At 42.3% G+C, this 22,264-nt stretch overlaps 3 protein-coding genes across 5 annotated transcripts; 2 read left to right on the forward strand and 1 right to left on the reverse strand.

Moving 5' to 3' along the window:
• Positions 1 to 3,938: 3,938 nt before the first annotated feature.
• On the forward strand, positions 3,939 to 11,054 carry fbxo32 (F-box protein 32). Its single transcript, XM_058053947.1, has 9 exons — positions 3,939 to 4,150; positions 4,464 to 4,582; positions 4,893 to 4,942; positions 5,036 to 5,128; positions 7,367 to 7,460; positions 8,069 to 8,253; positions 8,343 to 8,525; positions 9,871 to 10,014; positions 10,115 to 11,054. Exons 1-9 carry the CDS (start codon positions 4,038 to 4,040, stop codon positions 10,202 to 10,204), a joined length of 1,071 nt encoding a protein of 356 aa, XP_057909930.1. The 5' UTR covers positions 3,939 to 4,037; the 3' UTR covers positions 10,205 to 11,054.
• A 693-nt stretch (positions 11,055 to 11,747) lies between these two features.
• Positions 11,748 to 14,808, reverse strand: prelid3a (PRELI domain containing 3A). Of its 3 annotated transcripts, none has more exons than XM_058053593.1 (7): positions 14,511 to 14,808; positions 14,100 to 14,268; positions 13,904 to 13,993; positions 13,752 to 13,822; positions 13,485 to 13,587; positions 12,504 to 12,578; positions 11,748 to 12,401 (listed from the first exon to the last, which is right to left on the reverse strand). In XM_058053593.1, exons 1-6 carry the CDS (start codon positions 14,540 to 14,542, stop codon positions 12,519 to 12,521), a joined length of 525 nt encoding a protein of 174 aa, XP_057909576.1. In that variant the 5' UTR covers positions 14,543 to 14,808; the 3' UTR covers positions 11,748 to 12,401; positions 12,504 to 12,518. The 3 variants fall into 3 exon arrangements, with proteins under 3 accessions (XP_057909576.1, XP_057909577.1, XP_057909578.1); XM_058053594.1 differs by having other exon boundaries at positions 14,068 to 14,268; XM_058053595.1 differs by lacking the exon at positions 12,504 to 12,578.
• A 577-nt stretch (positions 14,809 to 15,385) lies between these two features.
• On the forward strand, positions 15,386 to 22,221 carry elovl4a (ELOVL fatty acid elongase 4a). Its single transcript, XM_058053592.1, has 7 exons — positions 15,386 to 15,652; positions 17,192 to 17,268; positions 18,108 to 18,295; positions 18,445 to 18,525; positions 19,057 to 19,228; positions 19,368 to 19,495; positions 20,346 to 22,221. Exons 2-7 carry the CDS (start codon positions 17,202 to 17,204, stop codon positions 20,664 to 20,666), a joined length of 957 nt encoding a protein of 318 aa, XP_057909575.1. The 5' UTR covers positions 15,386 to 15,652; positions 17,192 to 17,201; the 3' UTR covers positions 20,667 to 22,221.
• The last annotated feature ends 43 nt before the right edge of the window (positions 22,222 to 22,264 follow it).

Below are 22,264 nucleotides of genomic sequence, written 5' to 3' on the forward strand. Positions count from 1 at the left end.
TCTGCTCACAACACCACAACAAAAACAAAGATGATGGACAGAATTAGAGGGGGGGGGGGGGGGGGGTGAAGTAAGAATGCTGTCAACCAACATCCACCCAAGCCACATCCAACTAAAACACCCTGGATCATCAGATTTATGTTTGTGAGTGACTTCCTGGTATAGCGGCCATGTTGTAGACTGGTTTGTTATTGAGGCCACATTTTGCTACATCATGCATCCATTTTCTGTACCACTTGTTGTTTGGGGGCTGCACGGTGGTCGTGTGGTTAGCGCTGAGACCTCACAGCTAGGAGACCCGGGTTCAATTCCACCCTCGCCCATCTCTGTTCTCAAACCCATGCATGCGTGGGTTTTCTCCGGGGACTCCGATTTCCTCCCACATTCCAAAAACACAGGTATGAATGTGAGTGTGAATGGTTGTTTGTCTATATGTGCCCTGTGATTGGCTGGCCACCAGTCCAGGGTGTACCCCGCCTCTCGCCCGAAGACAGCTGGGATAGGCTCCAGCACCCTCATGAGGATAAGTGGTAGAAAATGAATGAATGACTTGTTTAGGCCACAGGTAACTAGGCTGGAACCTATCCCAGCTGACTTTAGAGGACGGTACAGTAGGGTACACCCTGGACTGGTCACCAGTCAATAACAACACTCATTCTCAGCTATTGATAATTTACAATCTCTAGCTTATCAGCCATCCACGCATGGGGAAAACATGCCAACCACACGCAGATGTTTCTACAGAGATCCGAACCCGGTCCTCCAAAGAGCCAAGATCACAAGCTAACCAGCAAATGATTGGAATGGTCCATTCCCCAATTAATATTTTCAGGTTGCTGTTATGTATACATTGAAATGCCAAATATTCTGCATTTGGAGGTCGTATCAGAGTCAGGAAGTGCAGGATCTGTGTGAAAGGGGAATGTTGTAATATCTGAACAGGGGCGTGTGGCGTTCAAACCACCCTGTGGTGTTGGAATTGTTGCTGCCCAGCACTTTTTTATATACACAGAAGTGGAAAGAGTACTAAAATATTGTACTTTTTCACCAATTTGCTGTGTGAAAGAGGCGACTATAACTCACTTCTCCTGCTGCTAAATGTGACTGTACCCAAGAAGATGTCACCGGCCCAGACCTGGAGGATTCCATGGGGCCAAATGAAGACTGGTAAGGGTGCCAAGTGCAGTCCAATAACCATCAAACAGAATCCGCCAAAGGAGGGTTTTTAGAAGACAAAGGCCTCGTCTCCTTTAATGCCATTAAATGACATACTGAAAAATGTTTATTTTGTTTCCTTTTTTTGTATGCAGAAGCTTAAATCCCTTTAAAATCCAACAATGCAAAATGTAACTGGTCTTAAAATTATGATAATTTGCGTATGGAATGGAATGGCCTTCGTGGTCATTATTCAAGATGTACAACAGGACTGGAGAGCTTCTCATTTCAGTGCAATATTTAAGTAAAAAAGTATACAAAAAGTTAAAAAAAGACATGATATGTACAAGGATGAAGAGTCTTGAACCAGTCATGATGTGCTATATATATCACTATATTGACACTTACTATGGTACACATTATGGCATTGTATGGTCATATCACATCGTACTTCGGTATGGGACAAAAAATAAAAAAAGTAAAAATTAAAAAAAAAAAATCTTAAACTGTATTATGGAAAGCAGGAAGTGAACAAATGTAACAGTTACTGATTGTAAAAGTACCAGATGGAGGGGTAGGATTTAATAAGCTTTGCTTCTTCCTACTCCTTTTGGACATGTGGAACTGGGAACTGATTATGGGATGCATTCAATTGTAATCTGATGCATGTTCAAATGAAATTAAACTATTACCATTAACATATCCAAGATATATACATAATATTGCATAGGAGCAGATATGTATTGCACAGACACCGGAATATATATTAATTTTAGTGCATATGATGAATGGGTTTTAGTGCAAATAATAAATGTTGTGTACAGATGAGTAAAAGTCACATATGAGTCGGTGCTTATTTACTCTCTGTCACCATCTGACTGAACACATGTTGGGGACTTTCTCTGCCATCTTGTCGTTTGGTCTTCTCTCCAAATAGAACTAATTGCACATCAGGGAATCGTTCACCCCCACAGTTCACACCATAGCACACATTCAAGTCAGGAAGCTCCGCTTTATTAACACGACACAGTCTTGTTACACAGCTGTTTCATTTCAAGATTAATATGCTAGCATAAATAGAATGCATCGTTTTCGTGTGGCTGCGTGTGACGTTGAGTACAAGAACGAAGCATGTTGCATGTGTGTGACCTTTCACCTACATGGGGGTGTTGTATGAAAACCCCAAACATGATGCTGCAGATGCACCTGTTACTAAAGCAGCAGCCACATGGGATAAGAAATTAACAATTTAATGGTTTTCACACATATTCTGGCAAACTTTCCTGTACTGTGTTGAGTGTGTGGTATGAGAAGAACGCGCAAAAAAAAAAAAAAAAAACAAGCTGAGCATCCAGGAGCATCCATGTGCTGCAGGTAACACTTTACAATAAAGTACACAAAAGGATAGAAGTTCATAACAAACACACCTACGTACCCCTAAACTCTACTCATTAGTTCCTCAGTGACTACTGTATTTTTAAGTACCTTATAGTAAAGTGAGACCCTGCCGCTGCTGACATGTTTTGACAGATTGTACGCTGCTATGAATTATAGCCGCCATGAAACCGCACTCCTTCATGCAGACGTGCTGTGTAGTACATGGAAGAAAACACTCATTGAATCCCGAGCACATGGACTCGCACACGCTACATGTTCCGTAGCGCCGCCCCTCAACGTGGAACCTGTGGAAGTCAGGCAGGAGTTGGTGCTTTGGAATCCGTAGAAACACAATGGGATGAACTCCACCACAACTACTACACACAAACACTCACGCACAATATATAAAAGGTAACTCAATACCCTGCCGAATCAGAAGGACAACTTGGATCTATTTATACTTCCAGGAGTGACTAAAGATCATGGGACTACACAGCCATGTTTCCTTTGAGCAAGGGTGAACATCTTGTTCTTCTTCTGTCCGTGTGCTACACCGTAGCAACGTGATGAATCAAACAATAATGCTCTGTTCAAACAACAATGAGAGATATTAAAAACATATACTACATCTAAATCACCAAGATAATGCAGTATCTTGCAGTAATCAGTATTGGTCAGTATCGCCAATACGTTTTACTTCAACTTTTACAATAAAACAGTAGTGCAAACAAAAATATTTGTATCAACATGCTTACTTATGAGCAATTTTACATAATGTAATACAACAATATAAGAAAATGTAACAATAGCAACAAAATAATACATAATTCCCTTTTATTACATCATAAACAGTAGAAAAAACTACTGTTGCTGTCATTCAAAAGAGGTATATATATATATATATATAAATTGGAGAGAAGTTAGTATCTACCTGATACTGATACCACCTTCGGTATCATTGCCATCGATATTGGTATCGATCTGCACACTCCAAACAACAACTGTTTTGACTGCGTGACTCATATTTGCACCGCATTTGAACGAGGCAGGCATTTATTTTAAAAAAATGGAAATTATTAATGGAATGGAAGTAAACCACGAGGTTTTTTTTAAGGTGAAACAGTTTCTGGTCACAGCCGAGGCGGTTACGTAATCGTCTCCTAAGCCGAGCTGGAATAAAAAAACAAAACGTTCTTGGTTGTCTCCCGTTCTCATTTTGATCCTCTAACGTCGTGTATGAAATATGTGCGTGCGTGCCTAAGTGTGTGTCGTGACGTTTCCGTGTGTGTTTGTTTCCTCGTCGACATTTTGCAACGCTCAAGTAGATAAACAAAGCCACGTGCTGTTGGGGGGGAAGTTTCCGAGGTGGGCGGGGCCAGCGTGCTTCAGGGGAGCCTATAAGAAGCTGCGTACTGACAACAACACGAGACACTCCGTGGAGAAACACTCGTATTAACACTTCCGCATTCGCTTTTCGTCAATTACTCGAATTAGTCCAGAAGAGAATGCCCTTCCTGGGACAAGATTGGAGGTCGCCGGGGCAAAGTTGGGTTAAAACCGAGGAAGGATGGAAGAAGACAGCGGTGGACGAAAAGAACAACAACGTCACGGTGGAGAGGTTAGTCATCAGTTTGAGCAAAATAAATGACGTCGAGTAGACGATGGGACTTTTGGATAAAAGCAGCGTGGTGTATTTAAATATCTATCCCTATGATCTCATGTCCTTTTGTTGCACATAACTATTAATAAAACCGCAAATTAGCCGAATTACGCCTGCTGAGTCACTTTTAAAACTTCAATCCAGATGTTTAGTCGTCTTTCAGACACCAACATAGCAAAAAAAAATGTTTTAAAATAGTAACTGGAGTATCTTGGTGTTTGCTGATTCCACCACAATGAAGTGAAATGTGGTCTTTTGTGTGTTTTTAAAGCTTCTGCAAAGCGGAGCAGGAATGTTTCAACAAGGAGAACTTGCTGCTGTCCCTCAGCTATGACATGGCTGCAAAGAAGAGGAAAAAAGACCACATGAACAACAACACCAAGATTCCATGTGAGTGACCGCAAAGTGCGGCTCGGGGGCCGTTTCCTGTTCACGGTGTAAAATTGAACAAATGTGGAAAGTGCTGATGTTAAATATTTTGTCACCTATACTGTTTATAACATCTTAGGCTGGTCTGTATGAACCTCAAAATGGCCTTTTGGCTTTTTAGTGTGCAGACCACCCCGGACCTAATTAACGTCCGGTCTTATATTAGCAGGCGATGCTCCAAACAAACGAATAACGATGTTTTTGATTCATTTGCCCTCATGTCCTGAGCTCTATTTCTAGCCACTAATATAAACATTGTACTTTCTCACAGATTTCCACCGGGAAAAGTGGATTTATGTTCATAAAGGAAGCACCAAGGAGGTAACACGTAGCCTTAGCTCCTGTAGCATTTCTGTCCAACGTAAACACTGAGACGACTCCTTTTTAAATGGCTTGTTAATGAAATTCTCACAGCGCCATGGATATTGTACTCTGGGAGAGGCCTTCAACCGCTTGGACTTCTGCAGCGCCATCAAGGACACCCGGAGGTTCAATTACGTCGTCAGAGTGAGTCCTACTTCCTTGTTGAAGTGTTTTTGTTCGTGGAGGGGTGTGTAGGTTCTTATCAATGCTATGCAGACTGCAGGGACGATACCGACCCAGACGGTGCATGTTTGTGTATCTGAGTGTTAGCAGGTCATGCTAATGGATCTGAAAATTGGGATATCGCAAGGAAAACTCTTCTGGTGGGGGCGTCGCGGGGGGGTTAAATGTGTGCAGTGAGATGAGACCACTCCTCAGGCTTAATGAAACCAGACCCGGTGCTTGTCAGGTGATCCACACACAAGCTACGTGTGATAATACTACACACTGTGTTCCTACAACTACTTTGTTCTGGTCAGGAAGGTTCTACCATCACCTCAATGAACATTTGTAGTATTACGCAACAGTTCCAATGTACGCTTGCCGCTTTTAAATCATTTATTTCTGCATAGGAAAGACATTTCAGCCACCACAACAATAGCGTGTAACATGATCAAGTCGTCGGAACACGCCGTGCTCACGGTGGCTTCATTTCACCCGGGATCACTTTCACTGATCAAGTTTGTTAAGAAGACGCTCGTGTGTCTTCTGCGACGAGAGACACGTGCGGGTTACTTGAAGGTGTAACTTATGTAATGGCGAGCAGGCGTCTTAATACCGTCGGTGTTTGTGGAAAAAATGTGAGGTGAGCGCCAAGCGATGAAGTGCGGTTTCATGAGCCACGAGGTCTAAAAGTAGATACGGAAAGGCACATTGTTCTGCCCGGCTGCTCTACAAAGCACGGAGCGGCTTGATGAGCTGCTAAAAGACAAAAGGGCACGGCTTTAGCTGGTTGGAATGCTGCTGGGAAAAACGTGAAAAGGAATCAGGAGCGAGAAGAGAAGCTTTTAGATTTTGGTCTATGAAGCAGCTTGGCAGCGAGGAAGGTTTATGTTGCGGTTTCTGGACTTTATGATGTTAACATCAAAGATATTCAGGGCTCTACATTAAAAAACAAAATGACTTGCCCATGGGGAATCCTTAAGGTGAGAACTACTTGCCCCAACTTGCCCCATGTAAAATGAAAAGACTGCCATAATGATATCATGTAATTTTTTTATGGCATCACATGAGAATCTCAAATAAAGATGAAATGAGAGTACTACCATACTACCTTACACATGGTAGTCGTAGTAAGCAGTGATATTTGTTATTATAAGTTGTGCACCACAATGAAACATTATTGAATAGACACATTTGTGTACTAGTAAAGTGTTTTTAATCCAGAAAAAAATGCTCAATGGTCAAACAATAATTTGTGAAGCAAAGGTGAGAAAAATACACAGAGAAATGGAAGCGCTAGATTTTGTAGCTTGTGCAAAATCAGCACTTGGTATTGGATCTAATGGGTGGTGTTTCATTGTGACCACTTCAAATTGTCACAGCAATGTGATTCACTCACCTTTGCCATCATGTGATTTGCTAACCGCTAATAAAATACTTGTTTAGGAGGCACTGGTTCATCACTTTTTGCTGTTTCCTTCAGAATTAGACGATGTTGGCAGCGCCGCCATGACGGATTTTTTCGTAGTCAAACCATCGCTGATTGGTTGATCGCGAACAACGGGTGTGGGTAAAACGCGGACTGTGGATTACGGAACGCGGTCTAAATAAACGATTCTGATTGGTCCATTTCAAGATTTGCAAGGATTGCTTTGCAAATTACCACCGGAATTACGCAGTCCGTGTTTTACCAACACCCAACAAGAACCGCTTTTAAAAAAACAACTCTTGGCAGTATGGCATGCTAAAGTACACTTGCCCCACGGGAATATCACTGATTGGATTTACTTGCCCCAATTTTGTTTTAACTTGCCCCGGGCCATCGGTACATCGTTACTGTCGAGCCCTGATATTTGAAAAGAGGAACCATGACCATGACCAACCGGGTACCTACTGCTTGCCTAATTTGCTAGCGAATTGACATGGAAATAAATTCAGCAACATGACATGACAGAATCAGCTGACAGGCTATGAAAATCTTGTTTTCCGAAGCTTTTTGGCTTCATGGGCTGGCGGCCAAATGCTTCCCAGCAGCTTCTTCCCCATCACCGGGCTGGTGGACTGGAGCCAAATGATTGGGGATCATTCTCATCAGGAGTGTGTTTGTGTTTTACTTCCAAGCCCACCTCAAGCAAGGAGGAACACGGAACATCTAGTCTCTCACTTGACAGGAAATTTATGTTTTTTTTTTCTTCTTTTTTCTTTCTCTCTCTGCTCAAGCTCCTGGAGCTTATCGCCAAGTCGCAGCTCCCCTCCCTCAGCGGCGTGGCTCAGAAAAACTACATGAATATTCTGGAGAGAGTGGTGCAGAAAGGTGAGTTATTTGCCAAGATGCTTCTTAACCTGCTATACAAAAATAACAGAGCAAAAGGCATGCAGGTCTTTATTGGCAGGATATTGTTGTGGGGTCTTTTGTGACCTCTTGGATGAGTCGTTTCTGCGCTTTTGCCGTAATATGGATTGTCAAGCGACTCCTGGGGAGGTTCACCACTGTACCGTGTTTTGTCCATTTGTGGAGAATGGCTCTCACTGTGTTTTGCTGGAGTCCCAAATTCTTAGAAATGGCTTTATGACCTTTTCCACTGTGGGCCAATCACGTTCTCACATAAATAACAATGTCTTAAGTGTGACAAACATGAAAAAACGAAGAAATCGGGAAGGTGGAAAACACTTTGACACGACGACATGAACAAATAGCGTATTTTGTTTCGGTCTGCGGAGAGAACCGGCAAACAGCAGACGGTCACCAGATCCCTTAGCAAGCCACATAAACCAAACGCTGTCACTGCTAAACAGATCTGGATCTTGTTGAGCTGTTATGAAACCTTCTGGCCAAACATCACAGGAGGCGACCCCCCCCTGATTAAGAGATATTAACTTGTTTGCCGTCTCTCATGGTTCTGTCCATGCGTCTGCTCGCAGTGCTCGATGACCAGCAGAATGTCCGTCCCATCAAGGAGCTCCTGCAGACGCTGTACGTGTCGCTCTGCAGTTTGGTTCAAGGCATGGGCAAGTCGGTGCTGGTGGGGAACATCAACATCTGGGTGCATCGCATGGAGAACATCCTGCAGTGGCAGCAGCAGCTAGACAACATCCAGATCAACAGAGTGAGAGCAGATAACAGAAAGTGTCTGTTCGGTCCGTAGTACCGCTCATAGGAAGTTCTCAAGTACCACCTTTTATGGTTTTCTTGCAGCCAACATCGACAGGCATGACGCTGACGCAGCTGCCTGCCAGCCTGCAGCTGAACATCATGCAGCGTCTGACAGACGGCAGGGATTTGGTCTGTCTGGGCCAGGTCTGTCCAGAACTGGGGGGACTAGCCGAGGACCGGCTGCTCTGGAGGAGACTCTGCCAGTACCACTTCACAGACAGGCAGGCATGTGAAGATTATCCAGTCAGTCATTCGTGAAGATATCTATCTGTGGTGTTGGGTTGCGGGGGGAGGGGGGGGGGGGGGGCGTGTGCTAGATGATGTCAATTGCATAATTGCTCATGACTGCTGAAAACTCCGGTCTAAGCTGAGATTTTCAAAAACACAGACTGGTAAAAACTTAATGCCGTAAGAAATGAACACAACGGCAGTTGTTGCTGGTGTACCCAGCATGCCTTGCAGGCACTTAAAAAAAACAATTATGTTGGTTTTTAGCACTTTGGTAGTATGGTAGTTTGGTAGTGGTTAGCGCACAGACCTCACAGCTCGGAGACCGGGGTTCAATTCCACCCTCGGCCATCTCTGTGTGGAGTTTGCATGTTCTCCCCGTGCATGCGTGGGTTTTCTCCGGGTACTCCGGTTTCCTCCCACATTCCAAAAACATGCTAGGTTAATTAGCGACTCCAAATTGTCCATAGGTATGAATGTGAGTGTGAATGGTTGTTTGTCTATATGTGCCCTGTGATTGGCTGGCCACCAGTCCAGGGTGTACCCCGCCTCTCGCCCGATGACAGCTGGGATAGGCTCCAGCACCCCCCGCGACCCTCGTGAGGAAAAAGCGGTAGAAAATGAATGAATGAATGAATGGTAGTATGGTAGTTTGGTAGTGGTTAGCGCACAGACCTCACAGCTCGGAGACCGGGGTTCAATTCCACCCTCGGCCATTTCTGTATGGAGTTTGCATGTTCTCCCCGTGCATGCGTGGGTTCTCTCCGGGTACTCCGGTTTCCTCCCACATTCCCAAAACATGCTAGGTTAGCTTAGGTTGGCGACTCCAAATTGTCCATAGGTAGGAATGTGAGTGTGAATGGTTGTTTGTCTATATGTGCCCTGTGATTGGCTGGCCACCAGTCCGGGGTGTACCCCGCCTCTCGCCCGATGACAGCTGGGATAGGCTCCAGCACCCCCTGCGACCCTTGTGAATGAATGAATGAATGGTAGTATACCCGCATAGAATAGTATTTCATTGTTGTGTTGACTTACTTTGAATGTATGGTAAACATATAATAATTGAATGTATGGGAAACATATAATAATATACTGTACCAAAAGCAAGGTCACTGATGTCCGAGCACTACGAGACTTGATACTGGGAAGTGTGAGGCTGCAGAGTGCGTGTATACTGGCACACTTCTTACCTCACACCGTGCACACAAATAAGCACTTGATAAGCAAGTAAGCTACTTGCTAAAGTGGGTTACGCTGATTGTAGGCAAAAAAAAAGTATTTAATGGGATTGTGTGTGCAAGAATGAAAAATACAAGCGGCTTAATGTCTTCTTCCTCTTTAGATCCGAAAGCGCCTGATCGTGTCAGACAAAGGTCACCTTGAGTGGAAGAAGATGTACTTCAAGCTGAGTCGATGCTATCCTCACAGAGAACAATACAGCGACACTTTGCACTTCTGCTCACACTGTCACATCCTTTTCTGGAAGGTACGGACACGCTTTTTTTTTTTTTTGAATGAAACTAATCTTAATAAAAAAATGTCAAATATTGATCATTTCACATCATTTCACATGTTTATGCCCACAGGACACAAATCATCCCTGCACCGCCAACAACCCGGAGAGCTGCACCATGGCCCTCTCCCCACAGGACTTTATCAACCTTTTCAAATTCTGATCCCCCCCACTTGAAGTGGGTGTACATAATGTACATACACATGTATAAAGTGTTTCCAGTTGAGATGGGACTCCATGGTGACCAGGCAGTGGGACAATTATGCAATTGAGATTATTGTTTGTTGCTGGTTGACTTTTATTAGGCTGTCGTTGGCGAGTGAAAAGAGAAGGAATGTTGGAAGAATACGCTTCTAATGCAAGATGGACGGGGGGTACACAAAGGGAAAAGTCAGTTTATTTGGGGGGATTTGAATTCCAGGCACATACTTGTGGAGTTTTGTTCCTCCAGTCAGTGTTTGCCTCAAAAACCTGATTATGGTTTATTTCAACATGGGAAGTCTGAGTTCATGTGGAATTATGATTTGCATTGTCTGAAGCGCAAACGTTGATAAGATTGTTTGGCCGTGCTCATCTGAAGGCTTCAGTGTTGGGGATTTAAGCAGCTTGGTGTTGATGCATAATGTTTTCTATATACTTTTTTCACTTTTATAAAGATTTGGTACCTTTTTTTTTAATGTGTTCATTTTCTGCTGTGGCTGCTATTTCAGTAGTTTTTGACTGACAATACTTTGTGTGCCTTATTGCAAACTTGAAACTGTATTTTTTTTTTTCCAAGATCTTGAACATGAACACAATCGTGTGTATTATCGCATACCAAAGTTGAGTTTTTTTTGTTTTTTTTTTTGTCTTCTAAAGCCTCATGCATGACAAAGCAGCACCCTGCTTGCATTTATGTTCACATTCTGCTAAAGTAGCTCAACTTGTTGGATGCTGAGACAGTGATGTACATGCTATGCAATGCCTTTTGTTAATGTTCTGGAATATGAATAAAATATTTACTTTGAGAATAACTTGTATGGCGTCAACATAATTGCATATTGGCTCGTATCATCTTCAGATGGTCATATTTTGAGGAATAATACAGTACATACCCGATGTGACATTGCTGAGAACCGCATGCTACAATAAAACCAATAAATTGAACGCACCTGGCAGAACAGCACCCCCACGTGGCTGTAAAGAGGAATTGTAAGCCAATGCACAACAATGTATCCTAGCCATGTATTAAAGCAGTAAATGTATGGATTTTTTGTGTTTTTTGGGTAATTATTGATGCGACAATTTTCGTAAATCTGGCAACGCTGCTTTTGCCAATTCTAGCGTCCACTAAGAACAGCGCTCTCTTGTGGATACATAGTGAATTGCAAGAGTCAGTATACTGTATTTGGTTTAGTTAAATGCAACTTATTTACTTTTGCTTGTTGCCAGATTTCATATGATGATGGTAGAGAGTATTTCACATTTATATGGAAATGGATTTGTGTGAAAGCACAAAAAAAACTAATGGATTTGTGTATTTTTCCAAATTGTTTGACTATTGTTTACTATAAACTGAAAGTGTGCATCCTAAAATGAATACCTTGTTAGAACATACTGTAGCTAATAATATTTCTGATCAATAGAAACGGAGAAACGCAAATAAATGACGGGTCTAGAATACTTTACGTGATCCACAAGAAACTCCAACAATGTAAGTTCCGCCACATAATGTATTTATTTGTTGCAGAGGCACAAAACAAATACTACTCAGCAGAAAATAGTCCACTGCTGATATTGTCTCATTGTTTATTCAACATGGTGCCCCCCAATTCTTTAGTTTGGGGTTTAAGTCTACACTTGGAAGCATGTCTAAAGGCTGCAGTGATGACAACACAGTTCCTCGTGAACTCCATCGCAAAGCACGAGGTTTGAGGTATGATCGTCTGACATGATACGTCCACAACGAGCTGGTGTATTGTTGCTCCCATTCAGAGAACCGTATAAACCCTAGCTAGCTACCATGCTACCTACGCTATTTCTTCTTACTGTTACCATGCTAAATAAGTAGAAATGTATTTGATACCAGAACAGCACCAACGATGTCACACTGTGTTTGCCATCCCCATCAAGTATATTTCTCAGCTGGAGGTATAAATAGATAACATCAAACCTGTCAAGTCCATTCAAAGAACAGCCTCATCTTTGACTTTATTCTCCGCATAATCCTTTTATCGTTGAAGTAGTTGAGCATCGAGTTGCTCTCCATCTCGTCTCCGTGATGTGCTCCACGGCTAAAGAGGAGCCAGTGTGGGGTGAAAGCCCACTGCGACTTCCACAGGTATCCGACTGAGGTTTTGCTCACGTTAGGACTCTCAGCCCTGCAAGTTTTAAAAGAGTTAAAATGAGGTACAGTATGTAAAAGAAGACTAATGTTATTTATGATGCTTTTCATCAAGGAGGAAAAAGGTGCTCAGGATTACCGATGTTAATAAATGTCAGAGAGGCATGTTTTCCCTTTCAGAGTTCTCAATAATCCACTCAATAGCATCCCAACCCTACAGATCCACAAAGAGAGAGAGAGAAAGGGTTCAAGGAGAAAAGTCATGGATAGTAAAGGTTGAACCAAAGTCAGAACATTTATGAAGAGGCAAGGAAATGGCATGCAAGTAAATTGGATTGATTACAGATTACAGATTACAGATTACAGAGCAATGTGCATGAGTAGGGCTTGCCTGGCTGATATGGATTGGCCGATACTGGCATAAAAATAGATAACTGTTATATCGGTATCGTTTGTTACACACACAGCAACAAAGCTTGGTATAGTGCAGTTTGTCCTTGGTGTGGAATTGCTTCCGAGTTTCACCTTTGGATTGTAAATGTGCAATTTGCAAAAGTACTGGTTATTGAGTACTTCATGCATAACATGCTAAAAAAGCCCAGTTTATAATTTCACTGACTGTATTAGTACTTTGCACTTTCCGTGGTTCTTATACAGATGTTTGTGCCATATAGAAATGACCAGCTTTCTAAATGGTAGCGTTGCCAAATTTGTTATTTGTGAATGAATTCACCATAAATGAAATCATAGATATTTTTCAAAAGGCACCCCCTTCAGTATTGGCCTTTTCTGACTGATCTATCAAGCATAGCACAAAAACACACCAACTACGTCTTTGGTATTGATTGAGTTAAGACTACTGTGTTCTGATAGGAAGAGAGTGTGTTATTTAACTTGACTATTAGTCGTGATTTTTGAAAGATTTTGTAAAATATGGCACTTTTTCTAGAACATTTATCGCATATTGCATTTTGCACAAACTGTTTATTTGTGAAAAGAAAAGGAAGCATAATGTGTTCACCTGATATTAGCTATATCGGTATCGGTAACGAAGTGCTGGACTCTCTAGCTAAGAAAGCTAAAACTGAGCATCTGTAATAACAACATCTACAAATGTTACCTTTCTGGCGTTAGCGGACATTCTCCTCGCCATCATCCCCTCCAAGTAGCTGCTCAAGCTGACCCCCTTCACTGTAATGATGGCCTCCTGAGTCAGGATGGTGCTGAGGTGCACAAAAGAGATTAAAAATGAGTTTTAGTTTAGTTTAGTTCCGACTCAGTGACCGAGGAACTCTTGCCCAAAGTCAGCTGACTCCAGCGAGGTGCCACTTTGAACAGGATCATATAAAAGGTGAAAGGTCACCGGGACAGAACTGAAAGAACTTACACTTCAGGGTTGTCAGGGTGTGGCCGGTAGAGGAGCCTCTCATCCACCGATATCAGGTTGGTGAGCGTAATCTGCAAGGCAAAGCAAACATTCAGACTCAGCGAATCGTCTCTTTTGCATATCCACGTCCAGATGGATCGCCAATGCCTTACATTTGTTGAGCACAACTCCATCTTTTTCTCCTCAGGGTCCACCATGGAGTATTCCTTCACGTACGTCTGCGTGTGGGCGGTTCCCAGGATCTGCAAAAGAGCGTAGCACACGGTGAGGATCACGACGTGCGTATTGCGGCGTGTTTTCCAGCACTGCCTCTGACCCTGCAGAACGCTGACGGTGTGACCAACTGACCGCTCGTACGATCGCCGGCAGGCCCCACTCGGTGCTGAGGAGTCGGTGGCTGTGCAGGCGTCCTTCGGTGTCCATGCGGCGGTCCAGCACGTCCACGCCCACCACATGTGGATTCATGGGGTTGGGATACTTCCTCATGGCGGCCTTGATCACCGTCTCCCATGGGTAACTTCACACAAAGCAGCAAATTAAGTACGAAAACATTGTTTTTTTACATTTAATGTAGCATTATCACCAATATTATTATGCAGGTGTTTTACAACATTACAAACAATGAACAACAAAACAAAAAAAACCACATCTGTGACGATAACTTATACAGATATCAATACTATCGATATATGGATCGATCCGCCCACTCCAATCACCAACAGGCCTGATAGCATCACATGTAGCTCTGTATGGATTCACCTGAACGCATGCTCAGTACTCCAAATCTTCATATTTTCAAGCTGCAGTCGTGACCTTGTCTTCCCCGAGTGGGTGCCTCAGTGATCAGTGAGCTGGGCCTGGGAGCCCCACCATCAGTCCCGTGATCACGATGCTCTTCCGAGAGCGTCAAAAGTGGAAATTCACAGCGGGGAATGTCATCTTGTTTCCCGGGCGATGGCAACAGACGTCAAGAAAAAATAACGATGCTGGAGGATGTGGTGGTGGAGGAGGGAAACAAGAACTAAAGCCGGCGTCGTCTTAACGCCATCAATGTAAAGCCAGTCCAACAAAATGCCAGGTTCACGTCAGGATTTTCAAAATAAAACACCATGCTTACCGTTAGCGTACTGAAATGAATGTTATGACTTTACATGAAAAACACAATCATGTTTTATTCACAATAGCCCTCCATCCGTCCACACCTGCCTCGTAGCAAATGTGTGACACGACTAGAATCAAAGTCTAAACAACTCTGTTCTTACAAAGTTTTATCATTAACCACAAACGATGTCGAGAGTCACTTTAATTTTGAAGGCAACCCCGCTCCATTTCTGGTGTTAGCTCAGTCACTTGGCGATGCCAGTGGACCGCTTTCCACTGCATCCGCCTTCTATTGTGCGCATGCGCAAAGCATCCTTCCACCAGCCTCACGCGCCGAGAGCAGCCGTATCAAGCTACATATAACAGAAAGCAGCAAACCGGAAATTTGGTGAGTTTCTTTGTTTCTACGCCCACAATAATTCGTTGAACGACACGCCATGAACCAAAACAAAAATCCAACAATGAAACAGTACAGTGTATATCATAAAATGTGTTTTACTTCTAAAATAATTAATGTTTTATTTTGAAATGCGGATAAGAAAGCATAACAGGGTCAGTGTATGGTAGCTTGATTGCGCTGTTGCGAAGGCTGAAGAGGAGAATTGTTCGGAAGACCAACAGTGGAGGGAGGCTGCAGGACGACACATTCATGCCACCGTCGTTTAACTCGCCGCAGATGCCGAGTAACTATTAAAAAAAAAGTCAAATCGATTAATCAGGAGGCGGAACGCTGTATGACCTTGCTGTGAATGTCATCATAAACGGACAACAAAAAAACAACAACCCATCGACACCACCAGGTAACGAGCATCCTTATTGAGATGGCGAGATTAGAGTCGCTATTATGTCAGTGCGTGTTCCACAGGGCAAGCCTGTACATGTTGTAACGGTGGCCATTGCCATTTGAGACCACAATGGAGGAAGCCACATCACCTCTTCATAGCATCGTTTATCCGTCCGAGCTAGGCCCAAGTGCATGCCGCAGAAATGTCCAAACTCTAAGACTCACATCGCCTTTATGATTATAAAGCATAAAAATGTGCTGTATAATTAATTGGGGGGGTGCAGTGGGGCCATATAAGAGGATTGGATGGCGGATGCTGCAGGGCTCTGATGATGAGGAGAGTGGAGGCTGATGGTGGAGGCTCCATGTCAGTTTTTTTAGGGACATTAAATCAACGCCAGGGTTCTTAAGTGGTGATGGTGCACCCCTCCACCCCACCCCAGATAATCACCAATGGCAGAATGGTATAGCGGTTTGTGTTCTGCCCCCCCACCCCCCCAAATATGTGCTGACACATGCGCTGTACCGGCAGATGCTCCCTGCCTTTGTGCGCATCCCAGCCTTAGTGCTTGCACACAGTGGTCGGCCTGTGGCCTGGCTCGGACTCTTATGTGGCTTTTCGTCAGTCCACTATCCTAAGATCCTAAGTCCACTATCCTAAGATGTTAACAATATAGCACATAGCTCACAAAAGTGACTACAACGCTCACGTTACGCAATCTTCCCAAGGGACGATACAACGATACACTTGGATACGCTTTAGAGTAGTCAGTGTAGCAGTAGCGATGTACTATTGCAAGTATGCGAGATGCATTCAGGAACACTCCACAGAAAGGGCTTTGTAATATGTAAGTATGCTGGAAAATACACTGAAAACAACCAGATTTACCTTAAATTACGTGATGTCTTTGAATGCAACCCCGCATTGCTGTTACTATTAAACAGGCTAATGTATTTTGACTTGTCTGACATATCATCATTATTATTATTTTTTTCAAATTCAAAGTCAACTTTATTGCTATACATGCGTGACATACAGCATACATGAAATTTCAGTCCTCTCATAAAAATAAAGTAATAAATATTAGTAATAAATATTCACTTCATTCAGAGGTGTTAATATATACAAATATATTGTATATATAATCCAATGCTGGCGTTTATCTGTGACGTAAATAATAATAATAATAATAATAATAACAATAATAATACATTCAATTTATAATGCACTTTACATCAAATGAATGATCTCCAAGTGCAACAATACAGTTGTATAAATAATAATAAATACAATAAATACATTTAGAATGGGCATCATTCAGAGATAGTTGCTAATGGAATTTAAAAACCGTGATTAATCTGATTAAAGATTAAAACGTTTCACAGCTCTAAATACAAATGGTCACTGAAACGTGAGGGTTGTACTCACCTTAGTCACTTTAGTCATGGTAGATGTAGCTAATGATGATGATGATGATGATGATGCTCAAGACTCCATCTAATAGCCGGATTGATTGACAGGTCAGTCGTCACTCAGCTGTCTCCTTCCATTCAGGTCATCAGACATGGAGATCGTTACGCACTTGATCAATGACACCATAGAGTTCTACAAGTGGACCTTAACCATTGCAGGTAACAACAACGCTTTTTCTACTTTTTTGGTGCAAAATAGTGTGCCATAATGGCTGCACGGGGGTGAAGTGGTTAGCGCCTAGGAGACTAGGGTTCAATTCCACCCTCGGTCATGTCTGTGTGGAGTTTGCATGTTCTCTTTATGAAAGCGGGTATTCCAAAAACATGCTAGGTTAATTGGTGACTCCAAATGAATGTGAGTGTGAATGGTTGTTTGTCTATATGTGCCCTGTGATTGGCTGGCCACCAGTCCAGGGTGTACCAAATGAATGAATAAATAGTGTGCCATAGCCATTGATTGTTACTGCTTTGGGTATGAACCAAAAGCCAAAGAAGAAGCCAACACTTGAACCAGTCATGATGTGCTATATATATATATCACTATATTGACACTTATTATGGTACCCATTATGTCATTGGATGGCCATATCACCTCCTACTTCGGTATGTGGTACATTTAAAAAAAATAAATAAAAAAAAAAAAACCTTAAAATGTGTTATGGAAAGCAGGAGGTGAACAAATGTAACAGTTACTGATTGTAAAAGTACCAGATGGAGGGGTAGGATTTAATAAGCTTTGCTTCTCCCTACTCCTTTTGGACATGTGGAACTGGGAACTGATTATGGGATGCACTCAATTGGAATCTGATGCATGTTCAAATGAAATAAAACCATTACCATTACCATTACCATTACCATTACCATTACCATTACCATTACACTTGAATTCCGAGTTGTATTAGTTGTAGTTGTCCGTGTGTCTCTTTAAGGCCCATCCATTCAATAACCCCCAAAGCTGTGTTCATGCAAGTCAGTAATTGGTAACATCTGTCCCACAGACAAACGAGTGGAGAAATGGCCCCTGATGAACAACCCCCTGCCCACATTGGCCATCAGTACATCCTACCTTCTGTTCCTTTGGCTGGGGCCCAAATACATGAAGAACAGGGAGCCCTTCCAGCTCCGCAAAACCCTCATCGTCTACAACTTCAGCATGGTCTTCCTCAACTTCTTCATTTTCAAAGAGGTAAAGGCGTCACGTCGTGCTCTTTTTTCCGTGCATCAACGTCACTGCGTTGTGTCCTGTGGGTTTAGATGAGCCATTTTGTGTCTGATGTTTCCTGCTTTAATCATCCAGCAGATACTCATTCAAAGACGATGCTTGTTTTTTTTTAGCTGTTTATGGCCGCTCGGGCAGCGAGGTACAGCTACATCTGCCAACCGGTGGACTACTCGGACGACCCCAATGAAGTCAGGGTGAGTGCAATGATGCAAAATTCTAAAAAGTTCAATTAAGTCTGCCTTAGGGCATCCAGGATATACATTGGGACCTCTTTGTGGGGCCTTTCCATGTCCTGTCCGGGGTAGAAAATGGGTGGCTGGGCGGATGTAGTTTTAAACGATCTACGTTTTAGCAACACGATCAGCCCTAATTAGTGTCGGCTCTAGCGCCGTGTCTTACCAAGAAAGGACCAAGGAGGAAAGGGGGTCACAAAGGGTGTCAGTTTTCAATGTCCTTCTTGTTTACGTCGTCTGTCTCCATGACGTCATTTCCACACCTGAAACCCCAGACACCGAAAGGTCAGCCGGTCTCAGGTGATCCGCATCGAGTACATGACGTAAAGTATGCGATGCAGTCTATGGAACCTCAGGAACCTCAGTCCGGGTTCCATTTATCAATTTTCTACAGCTTAGACTGGAGCCTATCCCAGCTGACTTTGGCTAAAAGTGGACTACATCCAGGACAAAGTGTTCAAGACAAATATCTGCAATGTACCCCATCTTCAGGTTGCAGGAGCCCTGTGGTGGTATTTCATCTCCAAAGGCATCGAGTATCTGGACACGGTTTTCTTCATCCTGAGGAAGAAGTTCAACCAAGTCACTTTCCTGCATGTCTACCACCACTGCACCATGTTCACGCTCTGGTGGATCGGCATCAAATGGGTGGCAGGAGGACAGTGTGAGTGCCTCGTGTCCCTCACCGCCATATTTAATAACTTCGCTATAATAAAAACAACAATGGGCTCTGGTGACTCCATAAATTGCTCAGCATTAAGAACTAGACCAGGACCAAACTAATATCAACTTTTTTTTCCCAGCATTCTTTGGTGCACACATGAATGCAGCCATCCACGTCTTAATGTACCTCTACTACGGCCTGGCTTCCTGCGGACCGAAGATCCAAAAGTACCTGTGGTGGAAGAAGTACCTGACCATCATCCAGATGGTAAAATCAATCAGAGACCGGATGGTGTTTTTTGGTTGTGCATTGGCGTGATCGCAAGCTAAAGAAAAAGTGAGGTTTGCAGGGGGTGATGGACTGAGTAACTTAGTTTCACTTTGCTAACATTTTATGGGTATTATATGGGTATAATATGGGTATTTTCTTTTTAAAAAAAAATTTTATTCATTATTTATTCATTTTCTTTATTTTTTAATTTTTATTTTCTTTTTAAAAATTATTTATTTATTATTTATTTTCTTAATTTTATATGGGTATTTTCTTTTTTTATTATTTATTTATTTATTATTTATTTATGACTTAATTTTTTATATTTTTTCTATGAGTATTTTCTTTTTTAAAAAAATATTTATTTTGTATTATTTATTTGTAAAAAAAATTTCTATGGGTATTTTCTTTTTTTAAATTATTTATTCATTATGTATTTATTTTCTTATTTTTTTTTGTATGGGTATTTTCTTTTAAAAATTATTATTTTTTTTTTTCTTATGGGTATTTTCTGATAATAATGGTATCGGTGCATGAGTGACACCTCATCAGACTACAAAGTCCTCCACAGGGCAGCTAGCTCCGTGTTTCACCTTCAGATTGTAAATATGACGTTAGCGATGACTGTAAAGTGTTAGCTTTTGCTATGTTTGCTAATAAGAAACACAAAGCAGCCGGAAACAGAAAACCCAAATAAGACCATAGAAACAGGAAACGATGTGAAAACTAAGGGAGAGCAAAATGAACGTCCGAACTTTAGTGCGTAATATGACGTACCGTGCGGCGTAAAAGATCAGGATACGCGCTGCAACGATGTGGCGTAATCTGATATGCGTGTGTTTCTCAGATCCAGTTCCATGTGACCATTGGCCACACGGCCTTGTCCCTCTACGTCAACTGCGACTTTCCCCACTGGATGCACTACTCCCTCATCTGCTACGCCATCACCTTCATCATCCTCTTCGGCAACTTCTACTACCAGACCTACCGCCGCCAGCAGCCCAGACGTGACGCCTCTTCGTCCAAAGCTAGCAAAGCCGTCTCCAACGGGGCCATCAATGGACTCAGCAAGGCCGCCAATGGCGCAACGGCGGCGGGGGGCAAAGACGACAAACCCCAGGAAAACACCGGCAGGCGAAAGAGGAAAGGAAGAGCAAAACGAGATTAGACGATGACTGGTGAGGCTGACCTGCTTTGATTTCTTGGAATTTTCGTCAAAGAGAAAGAATGGATGAGGTACAGTGTGATGTATTTATTTCAAGCCATGATCTGAGTTGATGTAGATATTCCGTACGAGACCGGTTGGTGTCAGGAGGGCGTTGTTGAGGCGTCACAGCCGTGGTCACAAAAAGCCAAAATTAGCGTGGGATCCGAGTATCCCGTATCTTATTGAGGTGCCAAGTGGTGTAAAAAGCGGTTGAGAAATGAATATTATTTCTCCGCAGCGTGCTGGAAATAAATAGATTTACGACAACAGGAACTCATTTTCCATAAGATTCCAATTTTAAAACCGTTATTGAGCCAAGGCATGTATTTCACAGAGCGATATATAAATGGCAACAGATGGATACACGGGATAATTATACGGGATACCTTCTATTGTTCTGCCTGTCAATGCTCCTTGCAAAGAGACATTTTTATTTATACCAACTACATGAAATTGGATCAATCCAACAATCCAAAAAGAAACAATCATGTCTGTTTAATTTCGAACCAGGCCATCCCCATGAAACGGATCATGCAGTTCAGGCGACTTGTTATATGACGCCACTATTCACACGGCGGATTTTTCCATCTGCGATATACAAATATCATTTCATCTCCGTATACAGTATACGTCTTTGCTATTCATTATTCGCTAAGCATTAAAGATGAAGCACCTCAATATGAAGTGGTGAATTATAAGCGATCATACAAACTGTAATCATTTCTAATCCTTTTGGACCGGGATTGTTCCATTACGTGTGGACGTTACTAAGTGATATAACAGTGTAATATATTTGCTTTCTGTCGGTATTCTAGGTTTTGTCTCTACTTGTGTGTAATGTGGCAACGTGGACCCGATACGGTACGTCATTCCCAAAGCCTCACCCTCGCCAATATGTCAACTGTAAAGATGTTTTTTTTTCTCTTGAAATGATCATTATATTTTTGCGGGCATCGTTTGTCTGCATGCGTGCAGATCAAAAGTTATGTTTTTAAGCATATCCAAAGCGAGCTTATAACTTGTTTTTAAATCAATTTTTATCTCCTTTTATCAAATACATTCATTTATTTTCAAGCCTTTATGATATGTTTCCAGACTTGTTTTTTTTTGTCTTGTGCTGCCTTGAATGTAAACACATCATCAAATTAATATTGATTGGAAAAGACTGCATACAGGTTGAACAAACAACTGCTGTGTCTGTAGTATGAAATGTCAGTCAATTATCCAGTTCCCACCAACAGCCACTGGACTCCTTTTTATTGGTTGTTTTTTGTCTATTTTGGCTGTATAAATACGTATCTTTTTTTTAATTATCTCTCTGAGAATGCTTGTCGTGTATTTGTGTTGTACATATTACATCGTGATCTTTTGTACTCTGCATTGGGAACGCTCCCGGCTTGTTGGCTCGGACATTGAAACGTCCACATAAATGTCCACATTGCTTATGTGTGATTTTTTTTTTATATATATTGTATAATTGAACTCTCTTCAAATTAAATCTAATGCCTGTACACGCTTTGGCTTCTTTGGCCGTCACTTATGTCACATCATAAACGCAA

Source organism: Doryrhamphus excisus, chromosome 17, assembly GCF_030265055.1.
Source record: "Doryrhamphus excisus isolate RoL2022-K1 chromosome 17, RoL_Dexc_1.0, whole genome shotgun sequence".
In the NCBI taxonomy this organism is placed as follows: domain Eukaryota; kingdom Metazoa; phylum Chordata; class Actinopteri; order Syngnathiformes; family Syngnathidae; genus Doryrhamphus; species Doryrhamphus excisus.

Coding starts and splice junctions, on each gene's coding strand:
- fbxo32 (XM_058053947.1), top strand. CDS start 4,038: ATGCCCTTCCTGGGACAAGATTGGAGGTCGCCGGGGCAAAGTTGGGTT. Junction 5,129..7,366: donor GGTTCAATTACGTCGTCAGA/GTGAGTCCTACT, acceptor TCTCTGCTCAAG/CTCCTGGAGCTTATCGCCAA. Junction 8,526..9,870: donor ACCACTTCACAGACAGGCAG/GCATGTGAAGAT, acceptor CTTCCTCTTTAG/ATCCGAAAGCGCCTGATCGT.
- prelid3a (XM_058053593.1), bottom strand. CDS start 14,542: ATGAAGATTTGGAGTACTGAGCATGCGTTCAG. Junction 13,994..14,099: donor TGCCGGCGATCGTACGAGCG/GTCAGTTGGTCA, acceptor GCTCTTTTGCAG/ATCCTGGGAACCGCCCACAC. Junction 13,588..13,751: donor CACCCTGACAACCCTGAAGT/GTAAGTTCTTTC, acceptor TGTGCACCTCAG/CACCATCCTGACTCAGGAGG.
- elovl4a (XM_058053592.1), top strand. CDS start 17,202: ATGGAGATCGTTACGCACTTGATCAATGACACCATAGAGTTCTACAAG. Junction 17,269..18,107: donor GTGGACCTTAACCATTGCAG/GTAACAACAACG, acceptor TCTGTCCCACAG/ACAAACGAGTGGAGAAATGG. Junction 18,526..19,056: donor ACGACCCCAATGAAGTCAGG/GTGAGTGCAATG, acceptor CCCCATCTTCAG/GTTGCAGGAGCCCTGTGGTG.